This window comes from Ursus arctos, unplaced genomic scaffold (genome assembly GCF_023065955.2).
Source record: "Ursus arctos isolate Adak ecotype North America unplaced genomic scaffold, UrsArc2.0 scaffold_31, whole genome shotgun sequence".
Taxonomy (NCBI): Eukaryota; Metazoa; Chordata; class Mammalia; order Carnivora; family Ursidae; genus Ursus; species Ursus arctos.
This window is the reverse complement of record NW_026622997.1, coordinates 17457907-17476504: the sequence shown is the minus strand read 5'-3', so window position 1 is coordinate 17476504 and position 18598 is coordinate 17457907. Positions and strand designations below refer to the sequence as shown.

At 44.3% G+C, this 18598-nt stretch overlaps 1 protein-coding gene across 12 annotated transcripts in view; it reads right to left on the bottom strand.

Moving 5' to 3' along the window:
* Positions 1-42: 42 nt before the first annotated feature.
* SIRT5 (sirtuin 5) overlaps positions 43-18598 on the bottom strand; it is a 34194-nt gene continuing 15638 nt past the window's right edge. For 6 of the 12 annotated variants that reach the window (XM_026511516.4, XM_044388754.3, XM_026511515.4 and 3 more), the window contains 5 exons: positions 15944-16031; positions 15097-15150; positions 13289-13412; positions 11333-11448; positions 43-1871 (listed from right to left, as the gene is read on the bottom strand). In XM_026511516.4, the coding sequence (XP_026367301.2) occupies positions 1796-1871; positions 11333-11448; positions 13289-13412; positions 15097-15150; positions 15944-16031 (458 nt within the window). In that variant the 3' untranslated portion in view covers positions 43-1795. Of the gene's footprint in view, positions 1872-7308; positions 7756-11332; positions 11449-13288; positions 13413-15096; positions 15151-15943; positions 16032-18598 lie in introns of those variants that run through there. The other 6 variants (XM_057304766.1, XM_057304769.1, XM_057304767.1 and 3 more) reach the window with 1 other exon arrangement.

The following is an 18598-nucleotide window of genomic DNA, read 5'->3' as shown; positions in this document are numbered from 1 at the left end:
TACTGTAGTTTCCATTCTGTAAAATAGTTCACATGACAGTTGTCCCAACAATTCTGTGACCTCCTTGAGGGTAAGGTCCATATCTTACTGATCATTTTATTTCTAATGTCTGTCATAGGGTAGACATTCAATAAATATTAAGTTGAATTAAATATCACATACATCTTGTATTTTCCAGTTTTTCATCTTCTCTAACAAAACCAAAACATGAACAAAAATGGCAAAACACAAAAACAAAAGAAAGAAAGAAAGAGAAAGAAAGAAAGAAGAAAGAAAGAAAGAAAGAAAGAAAGAAAGAAAGAAGAAAGAAAGAAAGAAGAAACCGCTGGTACCAAAGGCCCAGGATGAGAGGAGTTGCAAAGAATAGTTATGAAATATCGGGGCCTTGGTCAGATGGAAATTACAGATTAAAAATATAATCAGACTCACTGAGACAGTGTGCTAACTTTCATCATTGCTAACACTAGGAAAATGTATGAATTTAACTTCGAGAAGTCCAACAACCTATTAACAGTGAATGATGGTATTTCAGGTAGAAAAACTGCATTATAAAAGGCCCCCTTCTGTGTCCATGTCTTGACCCACTCGTGCAAAGTGTGAATCAAGCCCTCGGGAGTTATGAGCATCCCTCTTGCCCATGCAAAGAACCTCTGGGATTTATTTAAAGTTATGACTTGCAAATGCAGTACAAAGTTTTATGTGACTGTGTCTTGCCCGCTTGTACAAAAGCCAAGGGGGTATCATTAAATGCAATTTTGTTAGGGGCTGAGGCAAAGTGGCCCACATGTATAATGACCCAGGGAGCCAACCTGATCCGAGGGACCTATGCATGTATGACCTCCCTACGCTGTTTACTAAAGGCCACTTCTCCCAGTCAGACCAGACAGCAGGCATTCCAAGGGCCTTGGGGGCAGCATTAGGTAGTGAGACTTGAGCAGCGAGCTGTATTCTTACTACTTGACTCCAAGGTAATATGAACATAATTTTTTCAAGTCCATGGGGGAAAAAAAAGACTCCAGAATTCAGTGTCTGGGAAAGCTTGGTGGGCCCCCGCAGGGACCGTATGCGTCTGTGTTTATGATATTGAGAAATAGTCAACCATCACCTCTCTCTTTCCTCCTTGGCTGCTAAAGAGGCCAGTGCTCAATTTTAGACAGCTGTGTTTATGCTTGGGTCCATATATTTGCATCATTTATTTTTCTCACCCTGATTTTCTATCTCGATGCTACTTTTCTCTTCCTCCCCTGCATGAGTTCTTGTTGTAAGCTACCCCACACACTGAGAGGTAAGGCAGCCGAACACGGTAAACAATGACAAGGAAAAGCCCCCAACAAAGACAGCTCTTGGGGTGAGATCTTTATACAATAAATGACCTACCGTAAAGAGTGATTTTATTTTCCACCAAAACTTGGCAAAAATCAGAACTACCAAGGTTTTACCCCTCTACTCCTGTGTCCAGATCACAACCATTCAATCAGGACAATTACTTTTTAAAAAGATACTCTAATCACAAAATTTCCACCTTCCAATAACCAACCAAACATAAGAGATATCTTATGTTTAAGTCCACACAAAATACGATGCGTTACCTCGACTCTTCTCTGACTTCCTCTAAGAGTGTTTGCTATTGTTGCTTCTAGGCCCCGTCACTTATCATCAGGTGGAATTCCAGGCAGGGGACTCGGAGGGTATTTTTAGATTTTCCAGTATGTAGCTCACTGTCCCCGTGACTGGTTCTCCTCTGTTTGTGGCCCGGTACGTAGACATACTACAATGTCTTCTTTCCCCAGGACAACTAAGAAACATTCTCAGTTTCGTGAGGAGCAAGGGCTTCGGGAAGAGTGGTACCACATGGCCCCTGGAAATGAAACCTGAAATAGGACAATAAGCAGAGTTAGAAACACGAAGGGGCTACTCCAGCAAGTCACACATTTCTTAGTTACATCCGAAGCAAAATCCCAATTCTCACAAATACGGTACTATGAACTTCGTTCTTCCTTTTTTCACCTAGTGTCTGATAACTCTAGACGTAGACATTTCATTATGGGTTGGTCCCAGTGATCAAGGGAATTTGGGAAAGCAACTGCCTGGAATTTAGGTGCTATAAACAATTTTATTTAAGGGATAGGGGAGACAGAATTGCAAAGTGCATTTTGTGATTGTATGGCCAACCTCGTAACTGAAGCTGAAATTTTACGAAGTCTATTTACTAATTACAACAGCACTCTCCTGCACTAAGGACACGAGAAAAACAACCTCGTGCACCACGCAGACCACGAACATTTTAGCTGAGTGAACAGACTCTCAAGTCCTCTTTTGGACCTTATGACTAACCCTGACTTACAGTCAGAGAGTAGCAACAAGCAAAAAGAGCAAAGAGGAGAGAGAAAGAAGAAAAATTCATTTCTGCTTCCTTCAAGGAAAAACATAACAGGAAGAAGAAAAAAAAAGCCCAACTCTGAATGCAGGATTCAGAGTATCCTGGAAAAAGCAGGATTTTCTAGAGTATTCAGAGGAAAACCAATTGAGCATAATTAAAAATGGAAAAGCACATGCTCGAGGTAATTCAATATTCACGTTGTTTATTCTTTTTTTAAAGATTTTATTTATTTATTTGGCAGACTCTCTGAGCAGGGAGCCTGACATGAGACTTGACCCCAGGACCCTGGGATCATGACCTGAGCTGAAGGCAGACGCTTAACCAACGGAGCCACCCAGGAGCCCCCATATTGTTTATTCTTGACACAACACAGATCATAAATGCCTGAGACCTCAAATACTCTTCTCTCTGGACAGAGTGCCGCTAATGGACATCCCCAACCAGGTGACATCTCCACTCCTCCTGCCACCAGAAAGCTCCTCACATGCAGAGTTATAGCCCCTTAAGGACTTCCCAAAAATTACAGCCAGGCTCTCCCCAAAATTATAGCTGTCATGGAGAACTTTCCAGAAATTCCCATAGCCTCAACTTGTATATGTTCTCCTTCCTAAGAAAGGGACTTTTGAGTGTTCCTTTCCACATTCATCCTTCTCCCACTTTGCAAGAGCAAGCTGGTCCCCGCACCCCCGTCCCCCCAAACCGTACAGCGATGTCTTTTCACAGAGTGTGAAAACATATGAGGGGCCAGATAAAGGGACGTTTGAAATGTTGGTGTAGGTCTCGGCAAACAAATGGTTTCTAGAGATTGGGCGACAAGGCATCCTTAGGCAAAGAAGGGCCATTTTGTTCCTGCTTTCCGTAAAACTGAAAGAGGGTCTGGTCTGATAGGACTGTCAATGAACAGATCCCTAACTGCGATACAAAATTACAGTGTGTATTTTGGCATATAACTCGGAAAGAGGTCCAAAATCTGAGTGGCGATGCCATAATCAAATTCCTTTCATTCCCGGTGAATTATGTGGCTCACATTCTCAGGACCTACGTCTCTAAAGAGCAAAAGCTAAGAATTACAATCGACATTGGGAAGGTGAAATTTAGTTTGGCCAGGAAAAATCTGGCCTGCCCTCCCTCATATTGGGTAGAATAAGAGACACAGATGAAGCCAACTGCAAATAGGAAACAATATTTTTTCCCCAAGACGATGTACAAAGTATCATGACAACTCCCTTCTTTGAGTGACTACTGCTTTTTTACTCACGGAGGAATTCCATAGTCTAAAATCATAAGCTAGCAGAAACTGCCGTTGGAAATTGCAGCAGGAAAGGATAAATGTGCTTGAAGCATCGAAGCCACTTTGCCACCGAGCAGCAATCTTGCTTTCTAACCCTGGGACCGAGCTTCACAAAGGGGCGTCTGGGCAGTGTTGCCAGTCTACCTTCGATTTGCGGTCTCCAGGGAAACAGGACCCTGCGTCCACATGGCCAGCCAGACGGCACTTGACTCCCACACAGCCCTGCTTGCTGCTCAGACTACCAAAAACAGCTTCATTTAAATTTCACCTAAACTCCACCCTCCCTCCAAATCCTATAATAACTGCACCTTTTCCTTCGTTTGGGGACACGCGCCCTGTTCCTCCCTCATTTGCAGAGAGCGGGCAGAGCTGAGCTGACTACAGGTTAGTTTCTGGTGACTTTCTGGTGGATCGGGCTAGAACAGCGTGAACTCGGACTCCTTCCTACACTCAGCCAGGGACACAGGAACTAATCCGAAAAATTCATGTCCTATAAGTCTATGAAGAGATGCATTTCCAGTACGATTTCACTTTTATGGAATTATTAACTAAAATGTATCATTTATTTGTTGTTTTCAACAGCTATCCCACAAATTACTGTTCGTGATAGTTCAACCTGGAGGAATTTTTTAATAAAACATTTTTTAAGTTTTAAGGAAACTGAAAACAAATGATTCAGACCACATTTTGCTGCAGAAATATCATAGGATGGTCAACAAAAGATTTTTAAGCATAAAAATATATTACATGAATATACATTTCTGTGGTGAGAGTAGAACGGAAATACAAGATCAAGGAGGAAAACAATGAAGGTTGTTAAAAAGGGCTTGTGTATCTGCTCTGTAAGTACATGACCGTGTGTGTCCAGTGGTGGCGACATTCACCCCGGATATATTTAAACCCATGATAATGGCGGTTTTATTATAAAATGACTATTTTATTTCCAATACACTTGGAATCACATCTTTTTCGACTTTTTCAAAACAAAATTTTAGATGTCAAGTTTAAAAGAGATACATGAGGAAAAGTGCTTGAAGACTCATGTTGTAGCACCCCGCGCCCCCCAACACACACGCCATCCCCGTCTCCCCAGCAGCAGGGTGACCAGGACCACTGGGTTGCCTCTGGAATCTGTTTATGCCACTGCTACTGGTTAATGTGATTATCTAATTTTAGTACAAATTATGCAATAAACCCAAAAAATACAGTTGTTAAAAGATGGTTGCTCCTAGGAAAACTTGATGTATACATTGGAGAAGCACGACAGGTTACTAAAAATAATTCTATTAAATTAGTGTAGGTGGGGGACGCCCAGGTGGCTCAGCTGGTTAAGCATCTGCCTTCGGTTCAGGTCATGATCCCAGGGTCCTGAGATCGAGCCCCATGTGTGGCTCCCTGCTCAGCGGGGAGTCTGCTTCTCCCTCTACCCCTCCCCCCACTTGTGTGCTCTCTCCCTCTAACAAATAAATAAATAAAATCTTTAAAAAATAATAAGAAATAAATAAAGACTAGGGGGAAGGCTGCTTCACAAATTTCTTTTCATAAGTTCTTGTGGCACTTTAAAAAAGAAAAAAAAAAGCAGAAAAATACCCAAACCAGAGGTTGGAATCCAGTGTTTTCCCAGACTCCCAGATGATAAGAATCACCTGGGCCACTTGTCAAGTATACAAACAGTCCTCACGCCCTGGAAATTCTGATTCAGGAAGTCTAGACTAGCGCCTTGGGATCTGACTTTTGGGGGGAGGGCTGTTTTGTCTTACAAAATAAGGGCTGGGGTGATCTTAATCTTCAGGGGCTTCTGGGGACCACTGGGAGGATCAGGCGCATCAGGGACACACAACAGGGGACCTGCTCACATAAAAGGCCTTCAGCTCTAGCAAACAAAGCAAAACGAACGCAGAGTTCTGCTATAAATGAGCATATTTTTAAATAAATAACATTAAGTATTTTTAAGTATCTTTAAGTATATTTTGCTAAGGCATCTATGTGTCCTTTTAAAATTATTCTGACGTTACATGACTTCGTGATGAACAGACCAACCAGGAGCCCAGCTGCGCGAGCCAAGAGTAGGGCCCCTACTGCCCACCCTTGACCGTCCAGCCAGGCATCGGACTTCCTATCAACTGCAGTCAACCACAAATTAAAAGTAAGCTCCTGGGGGCGCCTGGCTGGCTCAGTCAGTTAAGCGTCTGCCTTCGGCTCAGGTCAGGATCCCACGGTCCTGGGATCGAGCCCCGCATCGGGCTCCCTGCTTGGTGGGGAGTCTGCTTCTCCCTCTGCTGGCTGCTCCACCTGCTTGTGCTCTATCTCTGTCTCTCTCTCAAATAAATAAAATCTTTTAAAAAAATAGAAAACTACAAGTAAACTCTTTACACTCTTGATGAGCAAATAATTAAAGCAATCTATAAAACCATGTCCAGCTAAGAACTCTTTACACTGGCAGGTCACTTTCTTTGGGGGCACTTCTTTCCCCGCAGGAACGTGTTACTTCCTGACCGTACTTACCCCCTCTTCTGGGACGTGCCCTTCCCTCCCTCAACTCCGGCCACACTGACCTCCAGTGCTGTCCCTTCCACCTCCCAGGCGTGCATGGCTTGGGGGCCTCCGCTCTGGGTGGTCCTGTGTCTGGGACACTCTTAGACGATCTCCTTAGCTAGCTCCTTCCCCTCCTGCAAGCCTGCCCAGACATCTTCTCAGTGAGGCTTACCCTGACTACCCAGCTGAATCCTGCAACCTGTCCGCTCCCCTCCAGCTCTACCTTTGCCACAGCCTGCTGCCCTTCTCCCCTGCTATAGCATTTGCACGTTTATTATGCTTCCTGTCCACGGTTTGCCTCCACCACTAGAATGTCATCTTCACATGGTAGATGGTTTGGTTTACTGGTATGTCCTATCCTGAGCACCTAGAACAGTGTACCTAGTACCTAGGACCGAGTACATAGTACCTAGTCCATAGTAGGTACTTAATAGATAGCTGTGGACTTCAACTGAATTCCAAAGTTTAGAGAAATTCAAAGATGAACGTGGTGGTCACGGGGCACGGGAGGCCCAGGGTGCTTGCAAGGGCCTGCGCACCATCTCTCAGGCGAGCACAAAACCCATTCCTGTCTCAGCAAATGCACAGACGTTCATGCGCCGAGGACCCCGGGGTTGAATAACAGTCAAAACCTTGAAGCCCAATCTGAAAATACCTCGGATCTACTCTAACCGTGACAGCTCCTCAGAACTCATCCAAGACAACCACTGGGGATGCGGACAATGACAGAAACAAACCAGAGCTATATTAGTACATTTCAGTGGGAGGCAAATTCTGTGAGTCCGTCTCTAAATTAGAATTGGGGCAAGGAATCTCAACAACTTGAGCAAGGGTCTCAGGTGTCCTGTGAGATCCAAGTTGAAAGCGTAGGCAGCATCCCTGCTCCCTGTTCAGGTAAAAGGAAATTAGGTTAAAAGGACGTATTATCCCAGTTTTCATCCCTCTCGTTAACCTAGAGCAGTAGTCGGCAAACTTCTTCTATAAAGAGCCAGAGAACATATTTCGGGCCTAGCAGGCCAGACGGTGCCTGCGGGAATGACTCAGTTGCGTGGTTGCAGGTGCAAAAGCAGGCATGAACAGTACAGAAACACAGGGCCGTGGCTGAGTGCCAATAAAACTTTATTTACAAATACAGACGCTGGGTGATTTGGTCTACAGGAAGCAGTTTGCTGAGCCCCGACCTCGCGTAAAATTCAACCCAAATCTATCATGCATGAGATGGAAGAGAAAATTCTGCCCTTGTCAAACTGTGTGTTCGAACGCTCTATCGCTCTAGGCCTGGTTCCCGTTTGAAAAGTTGAGAAGGGTAAGAAGATCACCTGCATCTCTCGGCATCAGCTTTGCTGACCCCTAGATAAAAGCATGACTGTCTGCCCTGGTCAGTTACGCTCCTCTGGGAAAATTCCAACCAACAGAAACTGGTTCTTGTAGTCAGTGCCGGTCAGTGAGGAGCTTGTCAAATTTGATCCAAGTTTCTAACGAGCAAGTAGCCGGTGTGTCTGAAAGGAGACGTGGCAGCTTTTCAGGACGTGAGGTTGAACGATTCTGGCTGAGAAAGAGAAGCAGCCGAGTCAGGTCTGCACTTTTAGGAGGCCCAGCTTAAGAAAGGATATTCTTAAATGCCAGGAGTCTCTTAACTCGCAGGAAAACTACCACGTTCAATTTCCTCTGAAGACACGCACAACGGAAGCCCCGTAGCTGCTGGTCAGGCTGGGCCATGAAAGGCCAGCTCTGGGCTCGGGGGAGCACTCTGCTTTTATTTCCTTCTTTTTCCCTGTCTGCATTCTGTTACTTTTCTACCGTGATAAATTTGTTTTCATTCTTTCTACTTAGTAGAGGTGAGCTGGAGATCCGAGGACTAAAAATAAACCACATGAGAAGAAAGCGACCGGGGATGCAGCTCATTCCCTCCTTCATAAAGGTGATGCCACCCCGATGCTCTTTCAGGCACACGAGGGGCCTAAGCTGTCTGGCTCTGATGTTACTTCTAATGATGCATGCTACTCCAGGTGCCACAATGCATATTAGACGCTTCGTGTCTACTTTTCAGGGCATAAGTTAGAAGAGAATTTAATTTTTAATAGGACAGCTTCATTGAGATGTAATTCACATGTAATCTGTTTGTTTAAAATGTATAATTTAATGGTTTCTTTTCCTATCGTCACAAAATTATACGACCATCACCACCATCAACTTTAGAACATTCTCATCACCCCGAAAGGAAACCTGTCCCCACTAACGGTCACTTCCCATTCCTCCCTACCTGAACCCTAGCAGCCTCCCATCCACTGTGAGTCTCTGTCGATTTCTGGATATCTCCTATAGATGGAATCCTAGGATTTGTGGTCTTGTGTGCCTGGCTTCTTTCACTTAGTATAGTGTTTTCAAGGGTCATTCATGCTGTAGCCCAGATCAGTACTTCATTCTTTTCACAGCTGAATAATATTCCAGTGTATAAATACCAAATTTCCTCTAGCCACACATCAGACGAAGGACACTTGGATTGTTCCCACTTTTGATTATGAACAATGCTGCTATGATCACTCAGGTACATGTTTCTGTGTAGACATATGTTTTCATTACCTAAGAGCATCGTAGGGTCCTATGTTAGCTCTGCGTATAACTTTTTGAAGAACTGCCAGACTGTTTTCCAAAGCAGCTGTACCATTGTACGTTTCCACCAGCAATGGATGACGGATCCAGTTTCTTCACCAACAGTTGTTGTTGTTTTTTTAATTCTAGCCACGCTAGTGGGTGTTAAGTGGTATCTCATGGTGGTTTTAATTTGCATTTTCCTAATCTTAATAATGTTCAGCATATTTTCAATATGCTTATTGACCATGTGTATATATTTGGAAAAACATGTATTCAAATATTCGGTCCATTTCTAAATTGGATGATCTTTTTATTATTGAATTGTGAGAGTTCTTTATATATTCTGGATGCGAGTCCCATATCAAATATTAAACTTGCAAATATTTCCTCTCATTCTGTGGGTTGTCTTTTTTACTTTATCGACGGGACCCATTGAAGCACAGAGGGTTCTAATGTTGATGGAAAGCTAAGTCACCCATTTTTCTCATGTTACTTGTGCTGCTGATGTCATATTACGGAGGCTTTGACTAACCTGAGGTCACAAGCACTTACTCCTATATTTTCTTTTAAGTATTTTGTACTTTTAGCTCTTATATTTAGGTCTATGATCCATGTGGGTTAAATTCTGTATGTGGTATGAAGAAGGAGTCCAATTTCCTTTTTTTGCAGGTGGCACTTCAGCCACTCCAGAACCATGTGTTAAAAGGACTACTCTTTTCCTGAATTGTCTTCCAAAAATGTCCTTTCCAAAAATCAGTTGCCCATACACTGACAGTTTATATCTGGACTTTCAATTCTGTCCGTATGTCTATCTTCATGCCAGTGCCATGCTGTCTTGATAACCGTAACTTCGCAGTAACTTTGGGGCTCTTCAACTTCATCCTTCTTTTCGTTTTGGCTCTTCTGGGCCCTTGCCCATTTTAGGATCACCTCACCAATTTTAGCCAAGAAGCCAGCTGCAATTTTGTTGGAGAGGAGCTGTATCTGTAAATCAATTTGGGGAGTACCGCCATCTTAACAATATGATGTTGTCTGGTCCACGGACATAAGTGTCCTTCCACATGTGTAGATCTTTTCATTTCTTTTACTGTATAGTTTTCAAAGACTCTGTTTTACATAGAAGGCAAGTTTTTAAAAGGATGTCTTCCTCGTTCCTACCACTTACCACTTACCAATGAAGAAGTGGGCCAAGGACACAAATGGTACTGATTAAAAAGACACAGAGGAGATTAGATTGAGCCAAGCTCACCCAAAGAGGGTCATCAGGGGCATTTCCACACAGTCTGTGGCACATTTTTTATCCCAGTGAAGACTCAGAATGCTGGCCCTCATCCTGGCTGCCCGTTAGAATCATCTAGGAAGTTTATGGAAATCATGATGCCCAGGCTACACCTGAGGCCAGGTACATCAGAATCTCATGCGTGATGCCCAGTCATATTTTTATTTAATTTAATTAATTTATTTGATATATATTATTTGACATATATATTTATTTATTTGATATACATTATTTGATATAGAGAGAGACAGAGAGCGCACGCACAAGCAGGGGGAGCGGCAGGCACAGTGGGCAGAGGGAGAAGCAGGCTCCCCGGTGACCAGGGAGCCTGACACGGGGCTCGATCCCAGGACCCTGGGATCATGATCTGAGCCGAAGGCAGACGCTCAACTGACTGAGCCACCTCAGGCACCCACCAGTCGTTATTTTTAAATATGAAGCTGAGGTGACAACCACTGGCTAACGTAATGCTAACAAGTTTCAGTGAAGTTTTGTATTTTATTTATTTGTATTTCTTTGCGAGTTATGTATTTTCTGTAAGAGCACTGATGCAGGTTATGTTCCACCTTATTCTAGAAAGGAAATAAGCAGACCGATAAAAATATATAAACAATTAAAAAGGGAAGACAAAAGGTGAAAAAAGGTGAAAGGTGAAAAAAGAAAGCAAAATGAAGATAAGGATAAAATAGAACTCAGAATGAGGCTAAAAACACATAGTCTGATGGTCTCCACTTTCCACACAAACATGGGAGACAGGATCAGCACCACGACATGGCCCCAAGTACTAGTTCTGAGGATATCTGGCAATTTGGCAGATATTTGGCAACAAAACCAAAGAAGAGCTCACCCAGGCCGCCCCCCGGGGGAACAGCGGGTCATGAAGGTCCGCACGGGCACCTCCCCGGCTGCGTGCTGGGTATTCAACTCACCTATGCCTAAACGCCATTACCGACTCTCCCTGAAAAATACAAATGAAAGCCAAGCCTACAGAATCCAAGAACTCTGAAAATGTTCATCAAAGAACTTTCAAAATGTGAACCACAAAAGCCCTAAGGCAAATTCCCTGGAAAAAGGCACAGCTGCCTTTGGTCTACAGGTAACGATATTTTGTTCTTCCATCAAAACAGACGAAATTAGAAAACATAAACTGTGTCTCTTTTTGTTTTAATGAGAACAGTAGGTAAGATCCGTTCAGACGACGTAGCTACATCTGCTCAGTACCTTCTATCTCCCACCTTGGTGACCCCCGTACCTGAATCTGTTGGTGGCTGGGGTGGTTTCCATGTTGAATTCCGCCACTGGCACTCCCCGCGCAGACACCTGCGGCGCGAACATGGCGGCAGGATAAACCACGGAGGAAGTTCCCACCTACGAAGCAAACGAAGGGAAACGGACAAGTGACCTCATTACAGGGGAAAGAAACATTCTTTCAGAAAACATTACATAAACTCAGGCCGGTTTGCGGTTACAGATGTGAGGGAAGCTAAGCAGGGTGGGATCAATGGGGTGCTTCTGAGGGACAGACGGAAAGCTGGGAGGCACCCTTTCAGCTGATCACTAGAAGAATGTGCTGGAAGACAAGGAGCACAAATGGAGAGAACAACAGACGAATGGTTCGGTTTTGTTTCTGCTCTGGGAGGCGATGCCAATAATCCATGTGGTTTTTTTTTTTTTAACATTAGAAAATTCAAAGAAGAAATAGATACGTGTCATTCATAACCCTCCTACCCCAAGATAACCACTCTTCCACATTTTCATATATATTCTTTCAGGTTTTTCCCTACAAATACGTATTTACAAATGTGCTTTCCAAGAAAGGAAAGTCCAGACTATGCTGTACGAACCAGCTTTTCTCATTTGATCATCAGTCATGAGCACCGACGCGACACTGGGACGCGCTCAATAAACACTGGCTGAATGAATATGCGCCCATGAGAAAGCGCTTCTGCTTTTAAAGACACATTAAGGAAGTTCTGAAATATGCACACCCTTTGTCCAGTTACGTCCACTTCTAGGGAAGTATGCCCTAAGGAAAAGGTCTGAAGAGCATGCTCAGAAGTTATATCTAAGAATATTCACCGTAGCATTATTTAAAATACCAAAATGTGAAATGGCCTCAATGTCCAAAAACAGAGGATTGGTGAAATATCTCCTTTTACAGCCAAGCAACAGAACACCATGCAGCCAATTAAAAGATGATGCAGGGGCGCCTGGGTGGCACAGCGGTTAAGCGTCTGCCTTCGGCTCAGGGCGTGATCCCGGCGTTCTGGGATCGAGCCCCACATCAGGCTCCTCCTCTATGAGCCTGCTTCTTCCTCTCCCACTCCCTCTGCTTGTGTTCCCTCTCTCGCTGACTGTCTCTATCTCTGTCAAATAAATAAATAAAAATCTTAAAAAAAAAAAAAAAGATGATGCAGATTTGTGGATATACTGACATGGAATATACATGAATAAGGTTGTTTCAAACCAGAACGTACAGTCTGAACCCATTTCTGAATTTTAAAACAATACGTATATATCTGCATAAGAAAAGGTCTAGACCAGGGGTGGGCAAATGATTTTCTGTAAAGGGCCAGATAGTAATTTTTTTAGGCTTTGTAAGCCAGACAGTCTCCATCACAAATAGTCAACTCTGCCATCACAGTGTGAAAGCAGCCATAGACAATACAGAAGAATGGACATGGCTGTGTTCCAATAAAACTTTATTTACAAAAACAAGTGGCAGCCCAGATCTGGCCCAAAGGCCATAGTTTCTCACTTCTGATCTAGAAAAAAATATATACTAAAATGCTAACAGTGGCAATTTCTGGATGATAGAGTTATTGGTGATTTCTAATTTCTTCTTTATAATTTTGTAGTTTTTTTGTATTTTCTCAAATTTAATAATGAGCATAGAGTACTTTCAAAATCATGGGGTTTTTTTTTTGTTTTTGTTTTTTGTTTTTTTTTTTTGTGGTGGGAAGAGGCTTTGTGAAGCCCAAGACATGGTCTTACATAGTTTCGCATTCAAGATCAATTCACATTCATGGTTTCTTCATCTTTCCATAGGGTACCACAGGACATCTCAACACACAAATTAGGAGGGGGAAGGAAGGAGAGGGAACAGAGAAGAAAGGAAGGGGGGGTGGGAGGGAGGAAAAACACTGAACTCCTACCCTAGTCCTGGTGTTCCAGAAAATCTCAAGGATCAGGGAAGGGAATGACCTACCACTAGACATAGGTCGCAGAGGGTCAGCTCTCTGTCAACCTCCTCCAGAATGGCAGGATCCAGGTTTTCTCCAAACCACACCACGTGAGGTCTCAGCAGGCCGCCGCACCCTGCCTCTTCACACCTGTAAGAACATTGACCTTCACCCAACCCCAACACCTGCCCCGCCAGGTCTGCCCAGGTGGATCAGAGGAAGGGCAGGGGTACCCCAGATCCAGTCTATCCAGATGGGTGGCTCTGATCCTTCTTATTGTCTATTCCTCCACTTCCAGACCATGTGAGCTTATCCTGAATAGAAAGTACTCATTTTAATGGCCCTCATCAAGTTTTTATTTTGTCTGGATGCACTGGGTTGCTGACAAATGTGTGTCGGCCAACCTTCACATTTCCTTTCTAAACAGTGTTTAAAAACACAGACAACAGGCCCAAAATGGAGTCACTTGTGCTAAGCCCCACGTCAGTCAACCAAGACGTAATACCTCTTCGCTAGAAAGACTTCCTTGCCCTGCCTCCTTCGGCCTTTGAAAGTCTTCCATTGTGTGTGGCTCCTCGGAGCTCCTTCCTGTCTGCTAGATGGCATGCTGCCTGATCCGTGAAGCTCGGATCAAGCCAACTGGATCTCCAACATTGACGCGGTTGGATTTGGGGTTTTAACAGCAGCTTTCTCTTTCCCAGCTACTTCACCACATGCATCGGTGTGGCTGCCTGGGAGGAACCTGGCACAGACCTGCCTCTAACACCCCAACCACCTGCTGGTCTCATCAATGACCTCCTTTCTTGTCTCCTCAGATTCACCTTTTTCTTGCCATAACCACAGCCAAGTTCTCCAGGGCCAATTACCAAAACCCTCTCAAGGGCCTGTTGTCTGTCTTTTTAGAATTCGATAATGAAAACCCTTACTAAGAATCATGAAGAGAGTTCTGTGGTTAAATAAACCAGTGAAATATTAACATATAACCACTTTTTAAGGAGGAACAGTGTACTTCAGCATATGAAATGCACTGAGAAGTCCTGCAGGAAAACAAACATACTCCAACTTTGTTTAATCTGTGGTTTCCAGATTTATTTGAGCACATAACATCTTTTTTTCAAGTAATGCCCTTCAACATCACATGGATCCAGTGCTCTATGAAATAGTTTAGGAAACACTGTGGTAACATCTGGCTTTGAAAAACTGAGATAAAAAAATCTCTCTAGGGTTTATCGTAATCTATAAAAATCCGTTTGGTCCTGTAATTTCACCTTTGCAAGATCTTTTACTGCCTTCTTTCCCCTGGATTGATAACACTGATGACGACGAGGAAGGTGAAGATAATACAAGAGGCCGGCCTCTACACGTTATACACACCAGATACGCACCTGGAGCATCAGGTCTGCCCAGGAACCTTCCAGACCTCAAATTCTCCCATCACAACACAAAGCAAAAAGAGACCAGAAAGAAGCAGTTTCTCACCGCGTTTGGTTCGCCTTTGCCTATTTGCCCTTGGTCTCGTAGGTCAGGACTGGTTTCTGCACTGATGCCTGGGTGGCTCAATCAGTTAATCGCCTGCCTTTGGCTCAGGTCATGATCTTAGGGTCCCGGGATCGAGCCCCACATCGGGCTTCCTGCTCAGCAGAGAGTCTGCTTCTCCCTCTCCCTCTGCTCCTCCCCCCTACTCATGCTCTCTCAGGCTTTCCCTCTCTCAAATAATAAAAAAATCTTAAAAAAAAAAATAAGAGACACCTCACAAAATGAACTTAGATTTTGATTCCCTTCTTTTTTTCACAATCTGGAAAACCAAACACGGATCCACGTTTTTTTTACCCACCGGGGAAGTTTCTCCACTGGGATCCTGGCATCTTGAGTTTCAGGGTCTGGAGCACTGAAGTAAACAGTATTAGAAAAGAAACTGTCATTGGTATAATCAAAGAACAAAGAGATAACATAACCCAGTAAGTCTGGATATTTGCCTGGCAGCATATGGTTCAAAACCCATAATTAGTACACGTTAACTCAGAAGGGCACAAGAAGGACAGACACCAAGCAGTTAACCACTGTGACTTTACCTCAAGAGACGGAACTTCTATGTGGGGAGGGGATGGAGCAGCCGGTGTGTTAAGGGGGAGTTTCATGATACGCACTGTATACGTCCTCATAATTAGACTCTTCTGCACTGATACTGTATTAATATATTACTTGTATAATTTATACTGATTTAAAATGACCAGGTAAAATTTTTCTCAATATTCCGAGTCTACTCTTATTTTTTCCCTAATTATAATAATAGTACATGTTCATCACAGAATTGTAAGAAAAGTCTAGAAAGTTATAAAGAAGAAATCAACATTTCCCATCATCCCACCACTCTTGATAATCACTGGTAATATTTTGTTGTATTTTCTCCTGGTCTTTTACCTGTATACTGATACACCAACACGAAGGGGGTGCGTTGTGTGTCTGTGTTGGGATCGTATTAGATAAGAGAGCCTGTGGTTTTCACTTAGCATCGTAAATTTTGAGCAAGATATTTCTTTTACCATTTGGCTGTACTGTATCTAGTCTAATTTCTCACAAATATCCATAGGAATCCTAAGCTAACGTTCAATTTCCTTACATTTATATTCAACTGAAAAGAGAAAACAGCACACACTCGTTCCGGAGGGCAGGATAATTACCCTTTTCCTGACAAAGCTGGACAAATTGGACTCTTGTAATTCTCAGCCACGATGCCACAAGAGGTACAGCGAGTTTTAAATAAGCTACCTGAAAAACACGAATTAAACAAGACCAGAATTTGGTACAATCAAGAGCAATTGTCTCCATGTCTGAAAGGGTACAGAATGATTGCGTTTTTATGGGTTCATTTTAGCAGATGGGCCTGCCCTAGGTATCGGGAAATGCAAAGGCGTGTAGCGGTCCTGAGCAAGCTGATAGCACGTGCCTCCCGGACTCTGCAATCTGGAAGGAGAGAGATAAATCACTTACCACCTGACGAAGGAGCTCTCGAATGACCCCTATGAGCAGGTGGATTTGAAGTGGTCAGCAGGGTAGGCGCCGCCAAAGTAAACCGAAGGGCCTGGTTTACCAAGTATATATATATTTTTAAGATTTTATTTATTTATTTGACAGAGAGAGAGACAGCCAGCGAGAGAGGGAACACAAGCAGGGGGAGTGGGAGAGGAAGAAGCAGGCTCATAGCGGAGGAGCCTGATGTGGGGCTCGATCCCAGAATGCCAGGATCACGCCCTGAGCCGAAGGCAGACGCTTAACCGCTGTGCCACCCAGGCGCCCCTACCAAGTATATTATTGATAAACCTTCCATACCTTGGATGTATTTGCAAAATCTTAATTTCAATCTAACAAATTTTGAATCTTTTCTACAAAAGCAGCTCAGTAAGTACATAACCGATTACTACATGAAGCAAATAATTGTTAAAACTAGCGACCATTTCTTGAGCTGAGACGATAACAGTGACTGTAATTCCTCAGATGTTCGCCTTGTGCCCAGCACCCCGCCGAGCCCAGCACACGTCAGAGTGCACGTGCGTTGCTCCGTTCTGTCCAGCATTCCTTCCTCGGGGAGCCATCTCTCTCCCTCCCTAGGCCGAGTGGATGGAGCTGTCGGTCCCATCCCAAAATACACGCTAAGGCCCACGCTCCAGACCGGTCCAATCACGGTACCTAATCCACTTTGCAGCCTTTGGCCGAAGGGAGGGATGTGACCCAAGCAAGGCCATCCCCAGCTTCGTTCACTGGCCTGGGGCACGGAGGCAGAAGAAGGGCAGGGGGAGAAGTGGGGCTTTCCCTGGGGAGGGAGAGCGGGAGGCGGGGCGACAGAGGACACAGCGACGTCAGCCCCACCCTAAGACTCCTCAGTTTTGTGAGTCAGTGTCCCTGCGTTGTCCGTCTTACTACAGCCGTCTTCCCTCACGGTCCTACCACGGGTCCTACCACTGGTACCGGGCCGGACGGTAGGTGTGTGGTGGCTGTCGTAGCCCGCACTCGCACACCTGCTAACGGGGAACGGTGATGGGTGAGGGGTGTGCAGGGACTTGCTTGTTACTCTCGGTGGCCTGATGGGACAAACGCCAGCCCTGGCCATTTCAGCCGACGAACCACTGAGGGGCCATTTGAGGAAGAAAATGAGTTCTGGATGTTTTTATACGCACAAGCATATTATGTTTTATGTGCCTAAATGTGATATCGTTTCTAAAACTCTGTGTCTAAGTAAGTTTGCACAAACTGCTTCTGTCAGTACAAAATGACAACTCTACGGGATAATATATCACGGTTTGGGCAGACTATTTTCTTTGTGAGGGTCACATTAAACATGTGATGTATCTTGGAGCTCCTGGGGGGCTCAGGTAGTGAAGTGTCTGATCTCAGCTCAGGTCCTGATCTCGGGGTTGTGAGTTCGAGCCCCGTCTTGGGCGTGAGGTATCTTAAAGCTGGTGGCATCTTTAGTTTAATGAAAGGCAGGGCTTTCTTTTGTTTTTACCTAAGTTAGAAGAGAGTTCTAACAGTCTGCAACCTCCGAAGTTCCAACAAGATGCACATATTATCTTATTTAATCCTTAAAACAACTATAAGATAGATGTTAACATCCCCATTTTAGGGCGCCTGGGTGGCTCAGTCGGTTAGACATCAGCCTTCAGCTCAGGTCAGGATCCCGGAGTCCGGGGATCGAGTCCTGCATCAGGCTCCCTGCTCAGCCAGGAGTCTGCTTTTCCCTCTGCCCCTCACCTTGCTCAGGCGCGCTCTCTCTCTCTCCCTCAAATAAATAAATCTTAAAAAAAAATCCCCATTTTATACATTTATACATGGCAAGTGACACCACCTACGTTCTGAAACTCCAAAGAAATGAGCCACGTGGACAGACCCTGTGGAAGAAGGTGCCCACGAGGCACGCAGTCGGCAAGTGGCTGACTATTGCTAGGACACAAAAGCGAGACGGGACCCAAGTGAACATTGCCCATTTCTGCCACTACCCCAGGCAGAAATGGGCAACTTCACTGCATACTCCCGGGATCACTGCTTCTGGAAATTCCACCATTAGAAATGCATTCCTTGGGATGGCAGTTTTGTAGGCTCTTAGATACAAATGCCCTTGGGAAGAAAGCTTGCATACCCAGTTATGCTCTTACATGAACAAATGCATTCGATTTTTGGTGAGCTCCAAGCCGGAGGAGAGGATTCCAGAAGATGTGAAGGAAAAGGAGGATGTCATCAAGGGCAGAGAAGGGAAGCCAGCAGGATATAAGACAAACTCCACGGGCATCACAAAATTGGTGGGCTGGCTGCAATGAAGGTCACTGATCTGGCAGCTTCCC